This window comes from Lolium rigidum, chromosome 7 (genome assembly GCF_022539505.1).
Source record: "Lolium rigidum isolate FL_2022 chromosome 7, APGP_CSIRO_Lrig_0.1, whole genome shotgun sequence".
In the NCBI taxonomy this organism is placed as follows: domain Eukaryota; kingdom Viridiplantae; phylum Streptophyta; class Magnoliopsida; order Poales; family Poaceae; genus Lolium; species Lolium rigidum.
Genome location: NC_061514.1, coordinates 254,606,941 through 254,629,334, shown reverse-complemented (window position 1 = coordinate 254,629,334; position 22,394 = coordinate 254,606,941). Strand labels below are relative to the sequence as shown.

The following is a 22,394-nucleotide window of genomic DNA, read 5'->3' as shown; positions in this document are numbered from 1 at the left end:
TAGGTTCCGTGTTCTTCCTGCTCGATAATAAAATATATATGCTGGTGATGGTGTTTCTACCCGTGGTAATTCATGCACCACGTAAGAATAATTATTCCAACTATTTATTCATCTCCAGCTTTGTTGCCGTCATTTATAAAAGTACCTCTAATGTTCAAATTTTTTTTAGCGTAACCTCTAATGTTTTATTCATGGAGGCTAAATTCCACAACAATGCTTAGCCAAAATAATTAGCCTCAAGCTGGGCTCAACTTGGCCTTTTTCGCCAACCGCTTAATCCCCTTCCCGTGAGTCCAGAAAATTCCCCTTCTTGTTGACTGGTTCCCTTGCCGTGGCTGATGATGACGGTCAAGCCAACGAAGCCATCCGGATCCCAGGCCAGTTGCGCATCCTCACCCCTTCTGTTCGATTTTGAGTAGCACGAGGATGGGTACCAACGCGCTGTCCTTCTGTGTCGTCTTCCGCCGGAGCGCCGAGCCGCCGGCGGCGGTGGTACCAACGCGCTGTCCTTCTGTGTCGTCTTCCGCCGGAGCGCCGAGCCGCCGAGGGACAACATGTAGTTCGTCCGGCTCGCGGTGTCGTCCTCTCTGCGCTCAGGCCTGCTCTCGCCCCCTTCTGCACCAAGCCCCGTCGTCCGTGAGCAGGCTCCGCCCGCCCTCTCAATCCTTCTCTCGTCCCGCTCTTTTCCGTCGCCGACAGCCGCCGTCTCGTGGCCGAGCTCCCTCTTTTAAATGGTGCTAGTGCTACCTCTTGTTGATTCACCTTCCTGATATTCTAGGCTAATCAGAGCGTATATAAGCTGGTGGTATTTATCTTAATGTAACGATGTGGGACTATTGAACCCCCATTCAATCAATTGACTGCAAGAACTTTCGTGATTTCTATTACCAACGGAATTGGCTTGTGGCCCATTAATTGATACAGGGACAGCCCTTTGCAGTCGATGAAACGAAGCACCAAAACTGCAGTGCCCCCTCCTGCATCAAGCGCCTTCTTTTCTGATCGATCTCGCCCTGATTTCTGAATGCTGTCCCTGCTCAAGCTTCTCCCTCACTCAACCGCCTCATCTGCCGGTGATAATATCCATCCCCGCAGTATTCGCGTAGGAGCTCCCGGCGACCTGCGTTTGGCCCCGGGGTCCCAGCGTGCGGCCGTCCTCGCTCTACTCGAGTCGGAGCTGCAGAGGATCGAGGCCGACGAATCTGATGGAGCCGCAGATGGTGCGTGAAAAACGACTAATTGCGTGGGCGTGGGCTTCTCCGGTGGTCAAGCGTCCTCCGTGGCTTGACCTTCGCCAGCGATGGTGGCGAGATGAGGCGTGCCCGACGATTGCGCGCCCATCCCTTTTCTACTTTTCTCAAACAAAGTCCTGGGTGATGGATTGGGGTGACCACGTGCGTTCTGGGTGAGGAAGAAGAAAGCAACGAACCGAGCGTGCCAGTGGGCGGAGCGAGAGGGTCAGAAACTGGCACGGCCTCCACGGTCCAGGCGAGTGAGAGTTCGCCGGCAGCGCGGCTGCACGGGTTGTTGGGGAGCGATCCCGTGGAGCAACAACGTCTGCGCCGCTGCGCGGGTTGTCGGGGAGCGATCCCGTGGAGCAACAGCTTCTGCGCGTGCGAGAAGAACAGACGACGAACCGGTACAATGGCAGTCTGTGTATTATGTATTTTGGTGGGAGGGTAAAACGGTCCAAAATAAAGTTGGACGAAAATTTTGGCAGAAACCTTAGCTCCTTTATTATTAGGTATAGATATAGATATAGATTAGATTTGTTGTTGTGAATGTTTTTCACGGCTTACCATATTACTCCGATTTTGTTTTCCACTTTAGTTGATTGTTGTGTCTCCCGTTTATAATCCAGTTAGTTTACATATTTTTCATAGTATTTTTATCAGATTATTTTTCTCAAAATTCACGCTGCAAAGCGTGGGGTATTTTCTAGTTTATAGAGAAGTTGTGCTATTTACGTGGCGGTTAGATAATGACAAAGCTTAACACATTAATTAAAGAAATAATGTAAATTTAATATCTTAAATATCCCGCGGTCAATGTCAAGTCATTAAGCCAGTTATCGGACATCTTGGTGCACAACTCTTTTGCTAGCTAGGGCTCCACCTTCCACACGGCGGCGCGTGAGCTCCCATCTTCTCCGCCTCCATCTTCTTCCTCTCCAACTCGATCTTCATGTCTTACTTCTCTAGTATTGCCTTCCACACGACGTCGGCCCTATCTCGCCGCTTCCTTGTTCTCCATTGAGAAGGAGGATCATCTTCTCGAGGAGGCGTCCATGGCGGCCAATGCCGGTGCTGCATTCCTCTCGGTCTTAGCCTTCTTGTTGCCAATGGGGCGCCAGGTGGATCGACCGGCCCATCTTTCCCGACGTCGTCCTTGTAAAGAGTGTGGCAGATGGCGTCCCTTTTTTGCAACCTTGTAGTTTGTTGAAGCAATGCATGAAGGGGAAATCTTTGTCCTCGTTTTGGTTCTTATACATCTTGAGGGCGTCGAGCATCTAACAATACATGATTCATTAACAAGATGGACAACATCAAATAGATACACTATGATGCATTATGAAATAGACATCACCAAATGGACATAGATCATACCCTAACCACCATCGTCTTACCGCTCTTCTTCCGCCCTTAATCTTCTCATAGTAGCCATGGAACTTGCTACACGCCGCCTTGATGATGTTCCAACGGTGGGAGAGGGCGCCCTCGTTCCGTATCATGTTGATTGTTGATGGTGGCGTAGTTCGTCTTCTCGTTGAATGAATCAAGGATGCGCTTGTAGTACTTGCCGGAGGATTGATTGGCGCCGGTGATGGGGAAAAAGCTCACTTGCTTCCACGCGTCGATGAGACATTCATCCTCCAAAGACCTCCACCTAGGACCACGAGTGCCGCCGGTCCGCCTGTTTGTCGTCGTTGTCGTGGTCACGCCAGTGTCGACGTTGATCAACTCCTCCTGGACCTCCTCCTCCTCACCTTCATCCTTGTCGGCCTCTTCTTCATACTTGTCGACGGGGGGTTCGTAGGCGTGGCCATGGCGTATGAAGCCAGTGAGGATCTCGGCGCAGCCGGCAATCTACGCAACAAGTTACCTATTTTGAGTCGTCGACGGTGTCTACGATGCACATAACACATAAAAAGAAAGGAAACTCACCTCGTCGTCTCCCATGGACACGCCGGACGTGCGACCGAACACCTGGTGGGCGCTCCTACTCTCGTCGGGGAAGAGGTGACGGGGGAGGCCGGTGCTGTCAGGCACGTGGTTGTCGGTGCTTCCCGGGCGGCGCATGTCAGGCGAAGAGTTCAGGTCCACGCCCAAGCGAAAGGCGCAGCTACCCCTCGGTGCCGAATCCGGTGGGAACGGTGCGTTGTGCGTTGGGGTCGAAGGTCATGTCACTCGTCGGTGCACTCGGGGAGTAGTGGGCGCGGCCACCCATCCGCGAGCAGCACGCATCTGCGAGAGCGACGTCCCCTCCGCGTAGCACCCCGGCGACGAGGGTGAGCTCGAGAACCCGCCGCCAAAGTTGCGGCCAGCTGGCTGCTGGCTCCCTTCAGCGGGCTGCCGCCCAAGCTGAGGCACACTTCGGCAGCAGCCGTCGCTTTCGCGGCTTCGAGAGCGGCGAGGCGGCGCCTTCTACGGTCGGCCATCACCATGGAGCAGCGGCATTTCTCCTCCTCCCACGCCTCATGCGACATGTTCGCCGGCTTCTCTTTCGGCACCACGGTGCGTGGCTTTGGTGGCGCCTTCGCTGCCTTCGCCGAAGCCTTTCTCTTTGGCGGCATGGCGGCGGCGATAGTTTTTCGGGTTGGAGCCCGGATGGGATATGGAGTGGCGGGCGGGAGAAATGAGCGGCGGAGGGGAAGGGGTTTTGGTGGAAAAGATGTATATTTTTGGGATGTGTGGCTGATAGGCGGCTCCCATGCCCAAAAAATTTCGTGCCGCGAGGCGCCAGCGCGCCCGATCCGCGCCCTTCGCCAAGGGGCCGGCACGAAGTTGTTGGCGCTTCTATTGGGCTAGAACAAGCACCGACGCTTTTTGGGATGCGCCAGTGTGAGCCTATTTTCGATACCAGCCCCCAAAATGCTATCGGGGGCGCTAGTGGAGATGCTATGGTATGCATTTTTCAATACATCTTACACATAATAGATTCCAGTCTCATATGGCGGGAGTGTGAGTGACTTGTGGCGTGCAGGTCATACATGAGGAACACAGGCACGTGGCGCGACCGCGCAGAAGCATTTGCGGCATATATTTATACTATATTTGCGTCTCGACAAATAGGTCAGTCCAAACCACTGGACTTAGGTGTGTACATATTTTTCAACCGTGCGGTCTTTGCGTCGGCCCTGCTTATGCAGACTAAGCAAACAGATCAAATAGGAAAAAGAAAGTGTCCTATTTACTCGCCTGCAGTTAGGGATATCAATGGGTACATATGACCCGCGTACCCGCCGAGTAAAAACCCAATAAGAGTACGGGTATGGGATAATATATTACCCTTGGGTTTATAAATGGGAAAATATCGTACCCATCGGGTAGAGCGGGTACGGGTATAGGATGGTAGAACCCATACCCATTTACCCATTTAAATTTAACTAGTGGGTCATCGTAATATTCTAAACTACTTAATTTCCCCCTAATCATGTCTTCTTGTTGGCTGAACCTCGCGCTTTCCGGTCTAACAATCTTTGGTAGGTTAGTGAGGATTAGACCCCTATTTAGAACCGCTTCACCTTCTCTCATGTCTTTTTTTATCAATTTAATGTGTTGTAAGCGCGGGTATTTTTTACCCGCAGGTATCTGATGCGTGCAGTCGACACGTCCGTTGGGAACCCCAAGAGGAAGGTGTAATGCGTACAGTAGCAAGTTTTCCCTCAGAAAGAAACCAAGGTTTATCGAACCAGTAGGAGCCAAGAAGCACGTTGAAGGTTGTTGATGGAGGAGTGTAGTGCGGCGCAACACCAGGGATTCCGACGCCAACGTGGAACCTGCACAACACAATCACGGAACTTTGCCCCAACGTAACAGTGAGGTTGTCAATCTCACCGGCTTGCTGTAAACAAAGGATTAAACGTATTGTGTGGAAGATGATGATTGATTGCGAAGAACAGTAAAGAACAATTGCGGTAGATTGTATTTCAGATGTAAAGAATAGGACCGGGGTCCACAGTTCACTAGTGGTGTCTCTCCCATAAGATAAGCAGATGTTGGGTGAACAAATTACAGTTGGGCAATTGACAAATAAAGAAGGCATAACAATGCACATACATATATCATGATGAGTACTATGAGATTTAATCGGGGCATTACGACAAAGTACATAGACCGCTATCCGAGCATGCATCTATGCCTAAAAAGTCCACCTTCGAGGTTATCATCCGAACCCCTTCCAGTATTAAGTTGCAAACAACAGACAATCGCATCAAGTATGGTGCGTAATGTAATCAACACAAATATCCTTAGACAAAGCATCGATGTTTTATCCCTAGTGGCAACAGCACATCCACAACCTTAGAACTTTCTATCCCAGATTCAATGGAGGCATGAACCCACTATCGAGCATAAATACTCCCTCTTGGAGTCACAAGTATCAACTTGGCCAGAGCCTCTACTAGCAACGGAGAGCATGCAAGAACATAAACAACATATATGATAGATTGGTAATCAACTTGACATAGTATTCAATATTCATCGGATCCCAACAAACACAACATGTAGCATTACAAATAGATGATCCTGATCATGATAGAATGCCAACGATGAACATAATAACACTTTATTTTTGTTCCAGGCGTGCATTCCTATCATATTCCTTGTCAGTCACTTAGGCCATTGTATTCTTGTATTGCGTTGTTTTGTATGACACTTCATACCAACCAATATAGTACTAATACCCAAGAATTTCTTAGTGTGACTTAACTAGGAATACAACCATAACATGTATATCATTTATATACACCTGAGCTAGACTTTCTAGTCTTTTCTTTTCTTTTTGCCAAAATATCTTTTGATGTTTCTCTTTTAGCTTTCCTCATTATTCAGAAAAACACTTCAACATCAATAACTTCTAGGTTTGTTGGTCTAATACCAATAACCTTGAGGTTCTTATTTTGAAGTTAATCATCATATGACAAGTGTTCCAGATTTCACTATTAGTAACTTTGTAATACGATGAACAATTTCACTCATAATTTTATCCATTAATTCATGACAACTTTCTGAGACCATGTCTGTACATGCTAGGCTCATAAAGTTTAAACCTTGGTATTTGCATGTGCAAATCTAGCTTGCACCCTTTGTATGCTCACGTAGAATCTATCACACCCGATCATCACGTGATGCTTCGAAACGACGAGTCTTAGCAACGGTGCATATTAAGGATGGTCACTTCATGGATATGCGAATATCGTTAGTGCCCCAATAGTTGGAGGATTGTGACGCCTTGCGTCTTCAACCTTCGTACATTCCCATAAAACTTATGAGTTCATGTAGTCTCACCAAATTATATTCTATCATCTTGCAATAAGGTCTTAGATATCACATATATCTCATACCTTGATTATTTCGAAAACTAAATTTTCAGCTCCTTACTTTTCAAACAGATTTGAACTTCAAGTTTCACGGAGACAAGATAACTTTAGGTACTAATTGAAACCATAGCTCTTTGAATCAACAATGTGAGGTTTACTAAAAGTTTGCAATAGGACTTAATCAATTCTTGATTCTTTAACAATACGGTACCAATCCGTAAAGTTTCTTGTCGGATTTTAACAGTATTTCTATCTCAATTACAAGACTAGCACATGGTAGAAAAACGGATGCCAATACTACAAAATTAATTCAAAATACTACTCAGACTATGTTTATGATAATTAGTTCATGTTTTAATCTAATTACTAATGAACTCCCACTTAATACAACATCCCCCATAGTTGTTAAGTGGTACACGATCCAAATCCACTACACCAAAACCGATCATCATGTGAGATGATGTAGCTTCAATAGTGAACATAAAAATGTTGATCATATCATCCATATGACTCGTGTTCAACCTTTCGGTTTCCGTTGTCCCGAGGCCATGTCTGTACATGCTAGGCTCGTCAAGCAAACCCAAGTATTCCGCGTGTGCAACATGGCTTACACCCGTTGTATGTGAACGTTGAGTCTATCACATCCGATCATCACGAGATGCTTCGAAACGACGAACTGTACAACGGTGCATACTTAGGGGAGAACACTTTATTATCTTGATATTAATGTGAGGGTTCATCTTATAATGCTACCGTCGCGATCTAAGCAAAATAAGATGCATAAAAGGATTAACATCACATGCAGTTCATATGTGATATGATATGGCCCTTTTGTCTTTGCGCCTTCGATCTTCATCTCTAAAGCACGGACATGATCTCCATCATCAACGGGCATGATCTCCATCATCGTCGGCGTAGCGTCAAGGTTCATGGCGCCGTCTTCATGGTTGTTCACCTCATGTAGCAACTATTACAACTACTTTGAAATACTACTCAACATGAAATTTAAAGACAACCATAATGCTCCTGCCGGTTGCCACAATACAATAATGATCATCTCATACATATTCATCATCACATATCACATCACCAAACCCTGCAAAAACAAGTTAGACGTCTCTAATTTGGTTTGCATATTTTACGTGGTTTAGGGTTTTCGAGTAAGATCTAATCTACCTACGAACATGAACCACAACGGTGATACTAGTGTTGTCAATAGAAGAGTAAATTGAATCTTCACTATAGTAGGAGAGACAGACACCCGCAAAGCCTCTTATGCAATACAAGTTGCATGTCGAACGAGGAGCAAGTCTCATGAACGCGGTCATGTAAAGTTAGCCCGAGCCGCTTCATCCCACTATGCCACAAAGATGCAAAGTACTCAAACTAAAGATAACAAGAGCATCAACGCCCACAAAACCATTGTGTTCTACTCGTGCAACCATCTATGCATAGACACGGCTCTGATACAACTGCAGGATAACGTTGCATAGAAAACAAAAAATTTCCTACCGCGAACACGCAATCCAAGCCAAGATGCAATCTAGAAGACGGTAGCAACGAGGGGGTATCGAGTCTCACCCTTGAAGAGATTCCAAAGCCTACAAGATGAGGCTCTTGTTGCTGCGGTAGACGTTCACTTGCCGCTTGCAAAAGCGCGTAGAAGATCTTGATCACGATCGGTTTCGGCGCCACGAACGGGCAGCACCTCCGTACTCGGTCACACGTTCGGTTGTTGATGAAGACGACGTCCACCTCCCCGTTCCAGCGGGCAGCGGAAGTAGTAGCTCCTCTTGAATCCGACAGCACGACGGCGTGGTGTCGGTGGTGGTGGAGAAATCCGGCGGAGCTTCGCTTAAGCGTGCGGGATGTGGTGGAGGAGAGAGACCGCTAGGGTTTGGGGAGAGAGGGGGTTGGGCGCCGACCCTCTAAGGGGTGCGGCCAAGGCTGAGGCTTGAAGTGGTCAGCCCCCTCTCCTATGCCCCTCATTATATAGGTGGAAGCACCAAGAGTTCTAGTCCAAGTCTTCGAATAAGACCCCAACACTAAAACCTCCCATATGTGGGAAACCTACTCAAGGAGGGAGTCCTACCCAAGGTGGGACTCCCACCTTTCCTTGAGGTGGGTTGGCCGGCCACCCTAGGGAGTCCACCTTGGACTCCTCCCTTTAGGGTTGGCTGGTCATGCAAGGTGGAGTCCCTCCGGGACTCTACTTTCCATGGTGATTTCTTCCGGACTTTTCTAGAACCTTCTAGAACCTGCCATAAATGCACCGGATCATTTCCAAACTTGGAATATGACTTCCTATATATGAATCTTATTCTCCGGACCATTCGGAACTCCTCGTGATGTCCGGGATCTCATCCGGGACTCCGAACAAATATTCAAACTCCATTCCATATTCAAGTTCTACCATTTCAACATCCAACTTTAAGTGTGTCACCCTACGGTTCGTGAACTATGCGGACATGGTTGAGTACTCACTCCGACCAATAACCAATAGCGGGATCCGGAGATCCATAATGGCTCCCACATATTCAACGATGACTTTAGTGATCGAATGAACCATTCACATACGATACCAATTCCCTTTGTCACGCGATATTTTACTTGTCCGAGGTTTGATCTTCGGTATCACTCTATACCTTGTTCATCCTCGTCTCCCGACAAGTACTCTTTACTCGTACCGTGGTATGTGGTCTCTTATGAACTTATTCATATGCTTGCAAGACATTAGACGACATTCCACCGAGAGGGCCCAGAGTATATCTATCCGTCATCGGGATGGACAAATCCCACTGTTGATCCATATGCCTCAACTCATACTTTCCGGATACTTAATCCCACCTTTATAACCACCCATTTACGCAGTGGCATTTGATGTAATCAAAGTACCTTTCCGGTATAAGTGATTTACATGATCTCATGGTCATAAGGACTAGGTAACTATGTATCGAAAGCTTATAGAAAATAACTTAATGACGAGATCTTATGCTACGCTTAATTGGGTGTGTCCATTACATCATTCATACAATGATATAACCTTGTTATTAATAACATCCAATGTTCATGATTATGAAACTAATCATCCATTAATCAACAAGCTAGTTAAGAGGCATACTAGGGACTCTTTGTTTGTCTACATATCACACATGTACTAATGTTTCGGTTAATACAATTATAGCATGATATATAAACATTTATCATAAACATAAAGATATAAATAATAACCACTTTATTATTGCCTCTAGGGCATATCTCCTTCAGATAATTGTCAACACAAAGCAATATAACAAGTGCAATAGGTAAACATGTAAGAATCAATGCACACGGTTGACACAAGTGTTTGCTTCTGGAATAGAAAGAATATGCAAACTGACTCAACAATAAAGTAGAAGAATGGCCCTTCGCAGAGGGAAGCATTGATTACTATATTTGTGCTAGAGATTTTCATTTTGAAAACAAGAAACAATTTTGTCAACGGTAGTAATAAAGCATATGTGTTATGTATAAGACATCTTATAAGTTGCAAGCCTCATGCATAGTATACCAATAGTGCTCGCACCTTGTCCTAATTAGCTTGGATTAACACGGATTATCATTGCATAGCATATGTTTCAACCAAGTGTCACAAAGGGGTACCTCTATGCCGCCTCGTACAAAGGTCTAAGGAGAAAGCTCGCATTGGATTTCTCGCTTTTGATTATTCTCAACTTAGACATCCATACCGGGACAACATAGACAACAGATAATGGACTCCTCTTTAATGCATAAGCATTCAACAACAGTTAATATTCTCATAAGAGATTGAGGATTAATTGTCCACACCTGAAACTTCCACCATGAATCATGGCTTTAGTTAGCGGCCCAATGTTCTTCTCTAACAGTATGCATACTCAAACCATATGATCATGAAAATCGCCCTTACTTCAGACAAGACGAACATGCATAGCAACTCACATGATATTCAACAAAGGTAAAAGAGTTGATGGCGTCCCCATAAACATGGTTATCGCTCAACAAGCAACTTATTAAGAAATAAGACACATAAGTACATATTCTTCACCACAATAGTTTTTAAGGCTATTTGTCCCATGAGCTATATATTGCAAAGGCAAAGAATATAAATTTTAAAGGTAGCACTCAAGTAATTAACTTTGGAATGGCGGAGAAATACCATGTAGTAGGTAGGTATGGTGGACACAAATGGTATGGTTATTGGCTCAAGGATTTGGATGCACGAGAAGAATTCCTCTCAATACAAGGCTAGGCTAGCAAGGTTGTTTGAAGCAAACTCAAGTATAAAAGGTGCAGCAAAGCTCACATATGAACATATTGTAACTATTATAAGACTTTATATTGTCTCCTTGTTGTTCAAACACCTCAACCGAGAAAATATCTAGACTCTAGAGATCAATCATGCAAACCAAATTTTAACAAGCTCTATGTAGTTATTCATTAATGGGTACAAGGTACATGATGCAAGAGCTTAAAAATGATCTATATGAGCACAACAATTGCCAAGTATCAAATTATTCAAGACATTAAACCATTTACCACATGCGGCATTTTCCGTTTCCAACCATATAACAATGAATGAAATAGTCCAACTTTCGCAATAAACATTAAAGATAAAGCTAAGAACATATGTGTTCATACGAAACAGCGGAGAGTGTCTCTCTCCCAAACAAAGAATGCTAGGATGCGAATTTATTCAAACAAAAACAAAAAGAAAAGCAAACAGACGCTCCAAGTAAAGCACATAAGATGTGATGGAATAAAAATATAGTTTCACTAGAGGAACCTGATAAGTTGTCGATGAAGAAGGGATGCCTTGGGCATCCCCAAGCTTAGACGCTTGAGTCTTCTTAAAATATGCAGGGATGAACCGCGGGGGCATCCCCAAGCTTTGACTTTTCACTCTTCTTGATCATATTGTATCATCCTCCTCTCTTGACCCTTGAAAACTTCCTCCACACCAAACTCAAAACAAACTCATTAGAGGGTTAGTGCATAATTCATATATTCAGAGGTGACATAATCATTCTTAACACTTCCGGACATTGCACAAAGCTACTGAAAGTTAATGGAACAAAGAAATCCATCAAACATAGCAAAACAGGCAATGCGAAATAAAAGGCAGAATCTGTCAAAACAGAACAGTCCGTAAAGACGAATTTTAAAGAGGCACCAGACTTGCTCAGATAAAAATGCCCAAATTGAATGAAAGTTGCGTACATATCTGAGGATCACGCACGTAAATTGGCAGATTTTTTTAAATTTTATACAGAGACTACTGCTCAAATTCGTGACAGCAAGAAATCTGTTCCTGCGCAGTAATCCAAATCTAGTATTGACTTTACTATCAAAGACTTTACTTGGCACAACAATGCAATAAAATAAAGATAAGGAGAGGTTGCTACAGTAGTAACAACTTCCAAGACTCAAATATAAAATAAAATGCAGAAGTAAAATAATGGGTTGTCTCCCATAAGCGCTTTTCTTTAACGCCTTTCAGCTAGGCGCAGAAAGTGTGAATCAAGTATTGTCAAGAGATGAAGCATCAACATTACCTCGGGCTTTACGCCTACCCTTCTTATTCTTTTTCTTACTCTTTGATTTAGGGAATACATGTCTACCTCCCGGTGTAGATGTGAATTTTAGGGTGGCTTCTCCCACATCTATGACTGCTCCCAATAGTTTCAGCAGGGATCTTCCGAGTGTGATTTGTCCTGTTCCTACACATTCAGTAACAAGATAATCAGTGGATACTGTTCTTCCAAGAATGGTTGTATGCACACCCTCGGCTATTCCCTTAGGAATTATAACAGAGTTATCAATAAGAGTTATTCCTTCTCCCCCTTCAACGAGTCCCCAAAGTTTCAAAGATTCATAAATACTCTTAGGCATAAGGCAAAATCCAGACATAATATCACAATTGGCATGAAAAGTTTCACCACCTATAACAACTTTAATAGTAGGGTCCCATATTGAAGGTTCAGAGTTCACCAAAACTTGATCAAGACGGTTATGAACATAACTATAATTTTTTTCCAAGCAAGATGCACTTCTCTCAAGAGTGTTTAATCTATTATAGATGCTAATAAGAGCTGAATCAAAGTTATTAGCTGAACTATGTGATGCAACCAATTTTTTATGGCATTAAAAGCTTGATCACCGTCGCAATGAAGGAAATCTCCTCCCACTACAGCATCCAAGGCATATCTATAGCGAATCATAAGCCCAAAATAAAAGTTACTAAGAAGCAAACTTAGAGTCATTTGAGGTTCAGTTTTACGATAAGAATAAAAAATTCTGGACCAAGCATCTTTAAAACTCTCCTCATCCCCTTGTTTAAAAGTGAAGACTAATTCCTCAGGTGAAGAAGTAACAGGTACATAGCTAGACATGATAACAGAAGTAAAAATGCAAGTAACTAATTCTTTTGTGTTTTTAATATAGAGAACAAGACAGTAAATAAAGTAAAACTAGCAACTAACTTTTTTGTGTTTTTGATATAAGAGCAAACAAAGCAGTAAATAAAATAAAGCAAGACAAAAACAAAGTAAAGAGATTGGATGTGGAAGACTCCCCTTGCAGCGTGTCTTGATCTCCCCGGCAACGGCGCCAGAAAAAGAGCTTGATGCGTGCGATCGACACGTCCGTTGGGAACCCCAAGAGGAAGGTGTGATGCGTACAGTAGCAAGTTTTCCCTCAGAAAGAAACCAAGGTTTATCGAACCAGTAGGAGCCAAAAAGCACGTTGAAGGTTGTTGATGGCGGAGTGTAGTGCGGCGCAACACCAGGGATTCCGGCGCCAACGTGGAACCTGCACAACACAATCACAGAACTTTGCCCCAACGTAATAGTGAGGTTGTCAATCTCACCGGCTTGCTGTAAACAAAGGATTAAACGTATTGTGTGGAAGATGATGATGATTGCGAAGAACGGTAAAGAACAATTGCAGTAGATTGTATTTCAGATGTAAAGAATAGGACCGGGGTCCACAGTTCACTAGTGGTGTCTCTCCCATAAGATAAGCAGATGTTGGGTGAACAAATTACAGTTGGGCAATTGACAAATAAAGAAGGCATAACAATGCACATACATATATCATGATGAGTACTATGAGATTTAATCGGGGCATTACGACAAAGTACATAGACCGCTATCCAAGCATGCATCTATGCCTAAAAAGTCCACCTTCGAGGTTATCATCCGAACCCCTTCCAGTATTAAGTTGCAAACAACGAGACAATTGCATTAAGTATGGTGCGTAATGTAATTAACACAAATATCCTTAGACAAAGCATCGATGTTTTATCCCTAGTGGCAACAAGCACATCCACAACCTTAGAACTTTCCGTCACTCGTCCTGCAGTTTAATGGAGGCATGAACCCACTATCGAGCATAAATACCTCCTCTTGGAGTCACAAGTATCAACTTGGCCAGAGCCTCTACTAGCAACGGAGAGCATGCAAGAACATGAATAACATATATGATAGATTGATAATCAACTTGACATAGTATTCAATATCCATCGGATCCCAACAAACACAACATGAAGGATTACAAATAGATGATCTTGATCATGATAGGCAGCTCACAAGATCTAACATGATAGCACAATGAGGAGAAGACAACCATCTAGCTACTGCTATGGACCCATAGTCCAGGGGTGAACTACTCACACATCGATCCGGAGGCGATCATGGCGATGAAGAGACCTCCGGGAGATGATTCCCCTCTCCGGCAGGGTGCCGGAGGCGATCTCCTGAATCCCCCGAGATGGGATTGGCGGCGGCGGCGTCTCTAGAAGGTTTTCCGTATCGTGGCTCTCGGTGCTGGGGGTTTCGCGACGAAGACTTTAAGTAGGCGGAAGGGCAGGTCAAGGGGCGTCACGAGGGCCCCACACAACAGGCCGGCGCGGCCAGCACCTGGGCCGCGCCGCCCTACTGTGGCGCCGCCTCGTGGCCCCACTTCGTTTCCTCTCCGGTCTTCTGGAAGCTTTGTGCAAAAATAGGACCCTGGGCGTTGATTTCGTCCAATTCCGAGAATATTTCCTTACTAGGATTTCTGAAACCAAAAACAGCAGAAAACAGCAATTGGCTCTTCGGCATCTCGTCAATAGGTTAGTGCCGGAAAATGCATAATAATGACATATAATGTGTATAAAACATGTGAGTATCATCATAAAAGTAGCATGGAACATAAGAAATTATAGATACGTTTGGGACGTATCAGTATCCATTTACCCTGTCGGGTGTTATGGAAATTTTTTGTACCCATTAACTGGTATGGATACGGGTGACAGATAAGATTTTAGAAGAAGGATACAGGTATGGGATGGCCCGTACCTCCATCGCTACCTGCGGTGGAGATTGCGTTAGAGCATGTCTAATAGGCCCCGTATATTTTCGCCCCTTAAAACGCGAGTACAGGGCCTGTATTCAGTTTTCACCGGCCGAAAACTCGGACGAGCTAGCAGAACCCGTATCCCCACCCCGTAAAACAGAATTCTGTTTTACGGGGTGGGGATACGGGTTCTGCTAGCTCGTCCGAGTTTTCGACCCCTCAAAACAGGGTTTTAGACAACAATTTGCACAATAATTTCAGATCAAACAAAAGCACATCCAAAATATGTGATGCATAATTCATAGTTTTTAACATCACAACGCGATCATAGGCAATGTTCAAGCCACAGAAGTTCCCAAATGTGATCAACCATCAATGAGTCCATCGCCAGCGGCGCCACCACTCGCCGGAGACTCACCTTGAGCACTTCCACCACGAGCTTCACGCGCAGCTTTCTTCCTTGCTATGATGTCCGCCTTGGTCTCCTTCCACCACGCCAGCTGATCCTCGTCCATGCCGTCGGTGTGCATCATCATGATATCCCTCTCCTCGGCCAAGAGCTCCTTCATGGCCTTGGCTTCTTTGATTGCGATCATCTTCAAGTCAACCTCCCGCCTTGCTTCCACCTTGGCAAGCTTCACCTCCTTCTTCTTCTCGGTGATGAGGAGCTTGGTCTCCAATGTCTTCATCATCATTGCCTCCTTGGACTTCATGAGTTGATCCAACTTCTCCCGGAAGCTAGCTGCTTCGCCTTCTACCTTGACCCTCTCCTTGGCTTTCTTGTTGCCCTCGAGCTTGCCGGCGTTTCTCGCACTCAGTTCCTCCGCTTCATCATCCATGGTGAGCAGTGCCTCCTTCTTGCACTTTGGTTCATTGTCCCTCAACTTCCACTTAGGAAGATGTTGAAGAATGGAAAAGCAATGTTGAAATTGAAATTCCTTGTTCTTGGAGTCGGCCATGTCCTTGTACCGGGCTTGAGCATACTTGGGCTGCACAACAATATTATGTGATGTTTGCACAAGATCAACACATATGGATAGTAACAAACAAGGAAAACTTACATAGTCCTCCGGCACGCATCCACTAGGGGGTTGTCGGCCACTTGATCCATGGCAGCACTCCAACGAGAACAAGCTGGTTTGATGATGTTCCATCGGCCTTCAAGGGAGCGGTAGGATCTGTCGGCCATGCTCTTGGTGCGAGGCTTTAGCTGGTGGTAGAGATCCTCAATGCGCTGCCAATAGCGCGTGCCGCCTTAATCCACTCCGGTGCACGCATCCATCCCCACCTTGCTCCAAGCACGGACCAAGATGGCGTCTTCGATCTCGCTGTAGTTCGCCGTGCGTGGCTTCGGCGTCGACGAAGAACCGGCGGCAGCCGGATCAACCTCAATCACCTCCTCCTCGTCACCCTCATCCTCCTCCTCGTCATCAATCTCTTTGACGTTGCACTCCCCATCGAATGCATCGATGCCGGTGTCCAAATTCACCGCGGATTCATTGAGCATGTCCATGCACGATGTTGTGGACTCAACATCGAACACCTTTTCTACGTCCATGGTGGGTGGCGGCGGCGCGGGCGGCGCATCGGACGGAACGGAGGGAGGAGGGGTCGTGGCCTTGGAGGGCGGTGGAGGCGCGAGGCCGATGCGGCTAATTGCCTTTGTCCTCACCTTGGCCGGCGCGGCGCCCCTCGGCCCGACCGTCTTGGTCTTCATCCTGCCCCCCTTCTTGGCACCCGGCGGGGCTTCGGCCGGCGAAGGTGCTTCGAAGAATTGCTTCAAAATCCTCTTCCTCTTCAACGGGATGGTGGCGGAGATCATGTCCGACACGTCGCCGACGTTCGGCGGACCTCCGACGGGGACATCAACCACCACGGCCGAAGGAGGTGTACCGCCGGCGGTAGGCGGCCCTTGCGGACGATCCATGGCAGCGGGATCCGTCCGAGAAGGGCGGGGCGGAGGAGATCGGGCGGCGGCGGCGGTTGGCTTCAGCGAAACCCTTCGCGCGCAGTGGAGGGGAGGATACCGGTTTCGCCCACTATTCCCGCTCCCACCCCGCACAAGTAGGGGGCGAAGACCCGCCCCGTAATCGAAACCAGTAAAAATCGAAGCGGGGCCATTTTTACAGGGCGTGCTAGATGGCCGGGCAGAGCCGAAACCGATTATTATACAGGTTTGGGACTTTTAAGGGATAGTTAGATATGCTCCTAGATCCGACCGTCCGGCCGGAACGTTGGATGCGACTTGAAACCCTCCCTGCTCAACCCTCCTCTCCCCAGTCCCCAGCGCCCCCATTCTCCTGTTCGCGAAACCTAGCGCACGGCGGTAGCCGACCTTGGCTAGGTTCCTCCGTCCTACTGCACCCGCTCGACTCGACGGCCGACATGTGGCCGTCCCTTCGTCGAGCCGCCAGGCAAGCGCCCCCCCCCCCCCCCCCCGCCTCCTATCATGTTCGCGAAACCTAGCGCACGGGTCCCTTCGATTTATATTACTTCACACTAATACAAATGTATCTAGACACATTTTAATTGTAGATACATCCATTTTAATTGTAGTTACATCCATTTTAGTGGCAAGTAATATGGATCTGAGGAAGTAAAATTTTAGTCAACAATGGGAATACACATGTAGTGTTATACTGCTTTTGAGGAATAGAACCTTACCACATATGGTTTCAGAAATAAGAAGCGCATGATGATCAGGCGTGAGCGATAAAATCATGTAAACTGCACCTCAAATTCTATGTATACATGACAAAATGTGGGGCAACTTCTTTTTACCAATCGAGCCTTGAATTTCCAACTCACTTCTTTTTCAGATCAAAGAATGCTGGCCATGTGTTTCCTATATGTTCTGGATCCATGGATAGTAAATTGACAGGTCGAGGCTTGAGCGATAGTGGTTGTCAGGTGTTATCCCAATTGCTTCCACTTGGGTATCCGGAAAGTCTGTTCCCCATCTTTCGGAGATTTTGTGCAGAATCCACAGATAGGCTCACCAACAGCAAATTTTGTGACGAGTTGCGAGGTCACGAAGCAGCTGATCAACCAGATGACAACTTTGATTGCAACGATGAGCCCAGCCATGGTAATGGTACCATCGAGGCCAGCAAGAAACCTAATGCAACAAAACCTAGTATTTCAGGATCTTGGAGTTCTAATATGGATCACAGTGCTGATCTAAAATCACGACACAGATCCCGCAGGCCTTTTCTCTTCCAGGCCGTGTTGGATGCTCCTTCACATTCTATTGGATCCATGCTTGATAGATGGCTTGGAGATAGTAACCAGCTTGAAAGAAATGAAGTGTTGCTCGTTTTGTTTCACCTCAAGAAGCAGCGATTGTATTGGAAGGCTTTGCAGGTACCTGCTTAACAACTTTTTGTTTAGTACGATTGTGGGATTGCATCTTATTATGTGTACTTATTTTAGTAAAATGAATCACATGTTTACAGTTATTCATAAATACAGCATGCATCCATTTGGTGTTTACTCTTACTTTCTTGCTTGTGTCATAGTTTCTTAATGTTCATCACAAAAGTTGGCGTGCACAGTGGTTCATGCATGCATTGTGGAACTGCATTGTATTTGTTTTTTTTTAAGTTGTTCACAGTTGTGTGAAGTGTTTGGTGAAGAGGTGTCACTTCATTTGCGATAAGTCATGCATTTATAAACCCCAGCCTTGTCATATTATGAAAAATGTGTCTGGACATGCCGAAGCTTTAAGTTCGCTTGTACTATGTTGACCGCTTAATGCGTTCAAATATTACTGACCTGTTAGGGCCGAGACAGAAAACCAACAGAAGCATGAATAACTGGGCTGGAGTGGTTGAATAGAACCTCAGTTAAGCTATTTCTGTTGCTGGTTCTAGACTAGAGCGTAACTATAGAACACTTGGTTGAATTCTAAACACTTCAAGAACACATGGATTACTGATTGGTTCAAGCATTCAGTGTTACCAAATATAGAACTATGTGAATTTTCCATCCATTATGTTTCTGCGGATCCACACTTCAGCGACACCGCATAGTGATAATTTTGTAATGCATATTAATTATAGTTGTCTTTTTCACTTATGTTTTTGTGCAGAAGCTTTCTGTCGCATGGGAGATGGTTTAGTTCATCATCTCCCCCGCTCTCCTCCACATCGGAAATATTAGTTGACAGTGCTAGAGACAACTAGCATGCATAATGTACATGCCCTTGGCCAGAAATTTTGTATTTTGTAAAAAAGTTGTGAAGGAAGGATAAAATATCTAATTTTAAACCACAGGTGGAGATTATTCTGTAGGGAACATACAGTTTTTCCTCTATGCCTTACTTTATGTTGTCTTAGCAGTTGGATAAATTGGTTAGGATTCTAATACTTTTAATCTATTTCAAGTCATATTTGTCTTTTGCTTAGCACATACTATGTATTGTCTTTTCCTTGCCATTTCTTTCTTCATTCATAACACATTCCTCTTATTGGTTCTTCCATGTTTATTAGAATAGAGTAAACACAGTATTAGAAATTAGAGGCTAGTTCATAATCATGGAAATGCATACACATTTTTTTAATGTGCCTCTAAACATTTGCAGTTTGTTGAGTGGATGGAAGGAAGAAATCTACTCAAGTTTGAAGAACGTGACTATGCTTGTCATCTTGATTTGATTGCACGGAATAGTGGTATTGAAAATGCTCAAAAGTACATTGCAAGGGTCCCAAAGCCCTTCAGGAATGATATCCTGTACGAAACTCTTCTCGTGAACTGTGTCCGTGTGAGCGATATCCAGAAAGCAGAAAAAGTTTTCAGGGAAATAAGAAACCTCTCTTTACCCTTAACTGTCTCTGCTTGCAACCAGATGATATTGTTGTACAAGAGGGTTGCTCGTAATAAGGTAGCTGATATACTCATGCTGATGGAAAAGGAAAATATCAAATCCTCTCCCTTCACATACAAGCTCCTAATTGACTTGAAAGGGCGAGCAAATGACATGTCAGGCATTGAGCTGATCTTAAATGAGATGAAGGCCAGTGGTGTTGAGCCAGATTTTGCTACACGGACAATGGTTGCGGAATTCTACATATCTGGGGGCCTTACAGAGAAAGCAGAAGCAGTTATCAGTGAGATGGAAATGGAGTATATCAAGGATAAACGACATGCTATCAGATCTCTTCTTCATCTCAATGCAGCTCTCAGCAAGCCAGGTGAGGTGGTGAGGATATGGAAGTTGTGCACGGATCCTAATTTGGAGGATTTCATGGCTGCAATTGAGGCATGGGGTAAACTTGGGTGTATCAAACAGGCAGAGGAGACCTTTGAGGCAATGCTCGAAACAACAAAAAAGGTATCTTCCAGGTATTATAACGCGATGCTGAATGTGTATGCAGAAAATAAACTTATGGCCAAGGGCAAAGAGTTTGTAGAAAGGATGTCTTCTGATGGGTGTCCAGATGGCCCTCTAACCTGGGAAGCGCTTATCAAGCTCTATGTAAATTCAGGTGAGGTAGAGAAAGCTGATTCGTTTCTGCTGAGTGTTACAGAGCAGAACCCTGACCGAAGGCCCACTTATGGCTCATACATCTATTTACTGAGGGCATATGCAGAAAAGGGTGATATTCATAATGCTGAGAAGATATTTGATGGGCTGAAGATGGTAGGGTACCCAGGAAGGAAACCACCTTATGCTGTGTTACTTGAAGCTTATGTCAATGCCAAAGTCCGACCCTACGGGTTCAGAGAGAGAATGAGAGCTGACGGAGTACATCCGGTCAAGAAAGTGATAGATCATTTGAAGTTTATTGACAAGTTATACCAAAAGGGGGCGTTACAGAATTGAAAGGCTGACATTTTTCTAACGGATGTCATTTAGCATTTCTTCAGAAGTTCTACAGAGAAGAGTCTACTTGGAGCTGGTAGACTGAAGAATAGAAGAATCCATTATGCTTTTGATGTTTTGCTGATTCGAATCCATGCACGTAGTTGCATGATGGTCAAAGTTTTAAGGGAGTTAGTGATCCGAATTGCGGCTTCTCTTGAGAGGTAGCTGGTTAGCAACGTTTAGTGAAGGAAAATGAAAACATGCTCTTTTCAGGGTGCTTGCTTCCCTGAAATTTACACCGATTTTCAAATTTGGCACTCCCTCCGTCCCATGAAACATGTCTGAGATTTGTCAAAATTTGGATGTATCTAGATGCTATTTTGTGTCTAGATACATCTTAATTTAGACAAATCTCCGACATGTTTTGTAGAATGGAGGGAGTACGATGCAAACTTACTGAAACACAATTTCTCCTATAAATGTTCAAAGACTACCCTCTCAACCAGGGGGTCTGAGAGGGGCAAATGAATCTGGGTCGTTGGTTTTGCTCAGCCACATCCCACTTTTCACCACAGCCGTTGGATGTGGTAATTTTTTTTGCACCGGTTTCTGCTTGTTCTGAGTGCATGACGGTTGGGCCCGTGCTTGCGTGGGACCATTTGTTTGAGACAGTGAGGGTACATGCTGGCGTCGCTCGAAAAATGAAAACCCTAGCTTTACCGAGAGCTTCCTCTCCCCAATCCCGTTCCCGTGCCTCCCTCTCCTCCTCCAATCCAGTCCTCCTCCCCCCAATCCGCCGCCTTCTCTCTCCTTCTTTGTCCTTGCGTCGGGAGGACCGGAGGCAGAGCTGCGCCGGCCAGGAGAGGAGGCTGGGGCGCAGCGGCAAGGTGATCGTCGGCCCGGCTCCGGATGCGAGGCGCGGGAGCAGCGATGCGCCGCAGGTCAAGGACGCGGTGGTGGGTTTCTCCGCGCCGCCACTCCCCTTCCTCCAGTGCCTGCTCGTCGGTGCCTCCTTCCCCGTGGTCGTGCGGCGGCGCGGCGACTTGCGCTCGACGTCTCTGGCGGCAGCGGGCGAGCCGGAGTGGAGGAGCACCGTCGCCTCCTCGCACTGCTCGTCCGCATCGACGCGGCGACGGCGACAGTTGGACGCTGCGGCGGTGGCAGGCGCGCGCCGCTGAGGATGGAGGTGGCTAGAGGAGAGAGCCGGCGGCGGCTTGACGCGGCAGCGGCTGTGACAGGCGGCGCGAGCCGAGCGACGGGGGGCAACACGAATTCACAGCAGCGGCAGCAAGGAAGGCGCCCGCGGGGAGGAACACCGCCGTGCAGATTGGCCGGCCATGCGCGACTGGTCGACGATGGTGGCCTGCTGCACGCACAAGCAGGTGGACGAGAGGAAAAAACTGCCGCTCTCCATGATCCAGTTCATAGGCGTCCAGGGCTACGCACGGTTAGTTGCAGATTTCCCGTATACTCTGTGCTTATTTTTTCCCAGTACATTTAGTTTGCAGTTCTTACGGAAGAAGCGAGTAGATTAGATCGGTGTGCTACTAAAAAAAGGATTTGTGACTTGTGTTTCATCTTTGGACATGGACATGAGTATCTTCAGCCTACTTTCACTCCCTACTAATTTTGTAATGTATATCTCGGTGCTTGTTTATATTGTATAACCAAAGTGAAAAGTTAGAGCAATCT

The 22,394-nt window shown here is 45.8% G+C and overlaps 1 protein-coding gene across 1 annotated transcript; it reads left to right on the top strand.

Moving 5' to 3' along the window:
• Window positions 1-17,226: 17,226 nt before the first annotated feature.
• LOC124675024 (pentatricopeptide repeat-containing protein At1g80270, mitochondrial-like) lies at window positions 17,227-20,985 on the top strand. Its single transcript, XM_047211085.1, has 3 exons — window positions 17,227-17,310; window positions 17,716-18,259; window positions 19,479-20,985. Exons 1-3 carry the CDS (start codon window positions 17,282-17,284, stop codon window positions 20,718-20,720), a joined length of 1,815 nt encoding a protein of 604 aa, XP_047067041.1. The 5' UTR covers window positions 17,227-17,281; the 3' UTR covers window positions 20,721-20,985.
• Window positions 20,986-22,394: the final 1,409 nt, after the last annotated feature.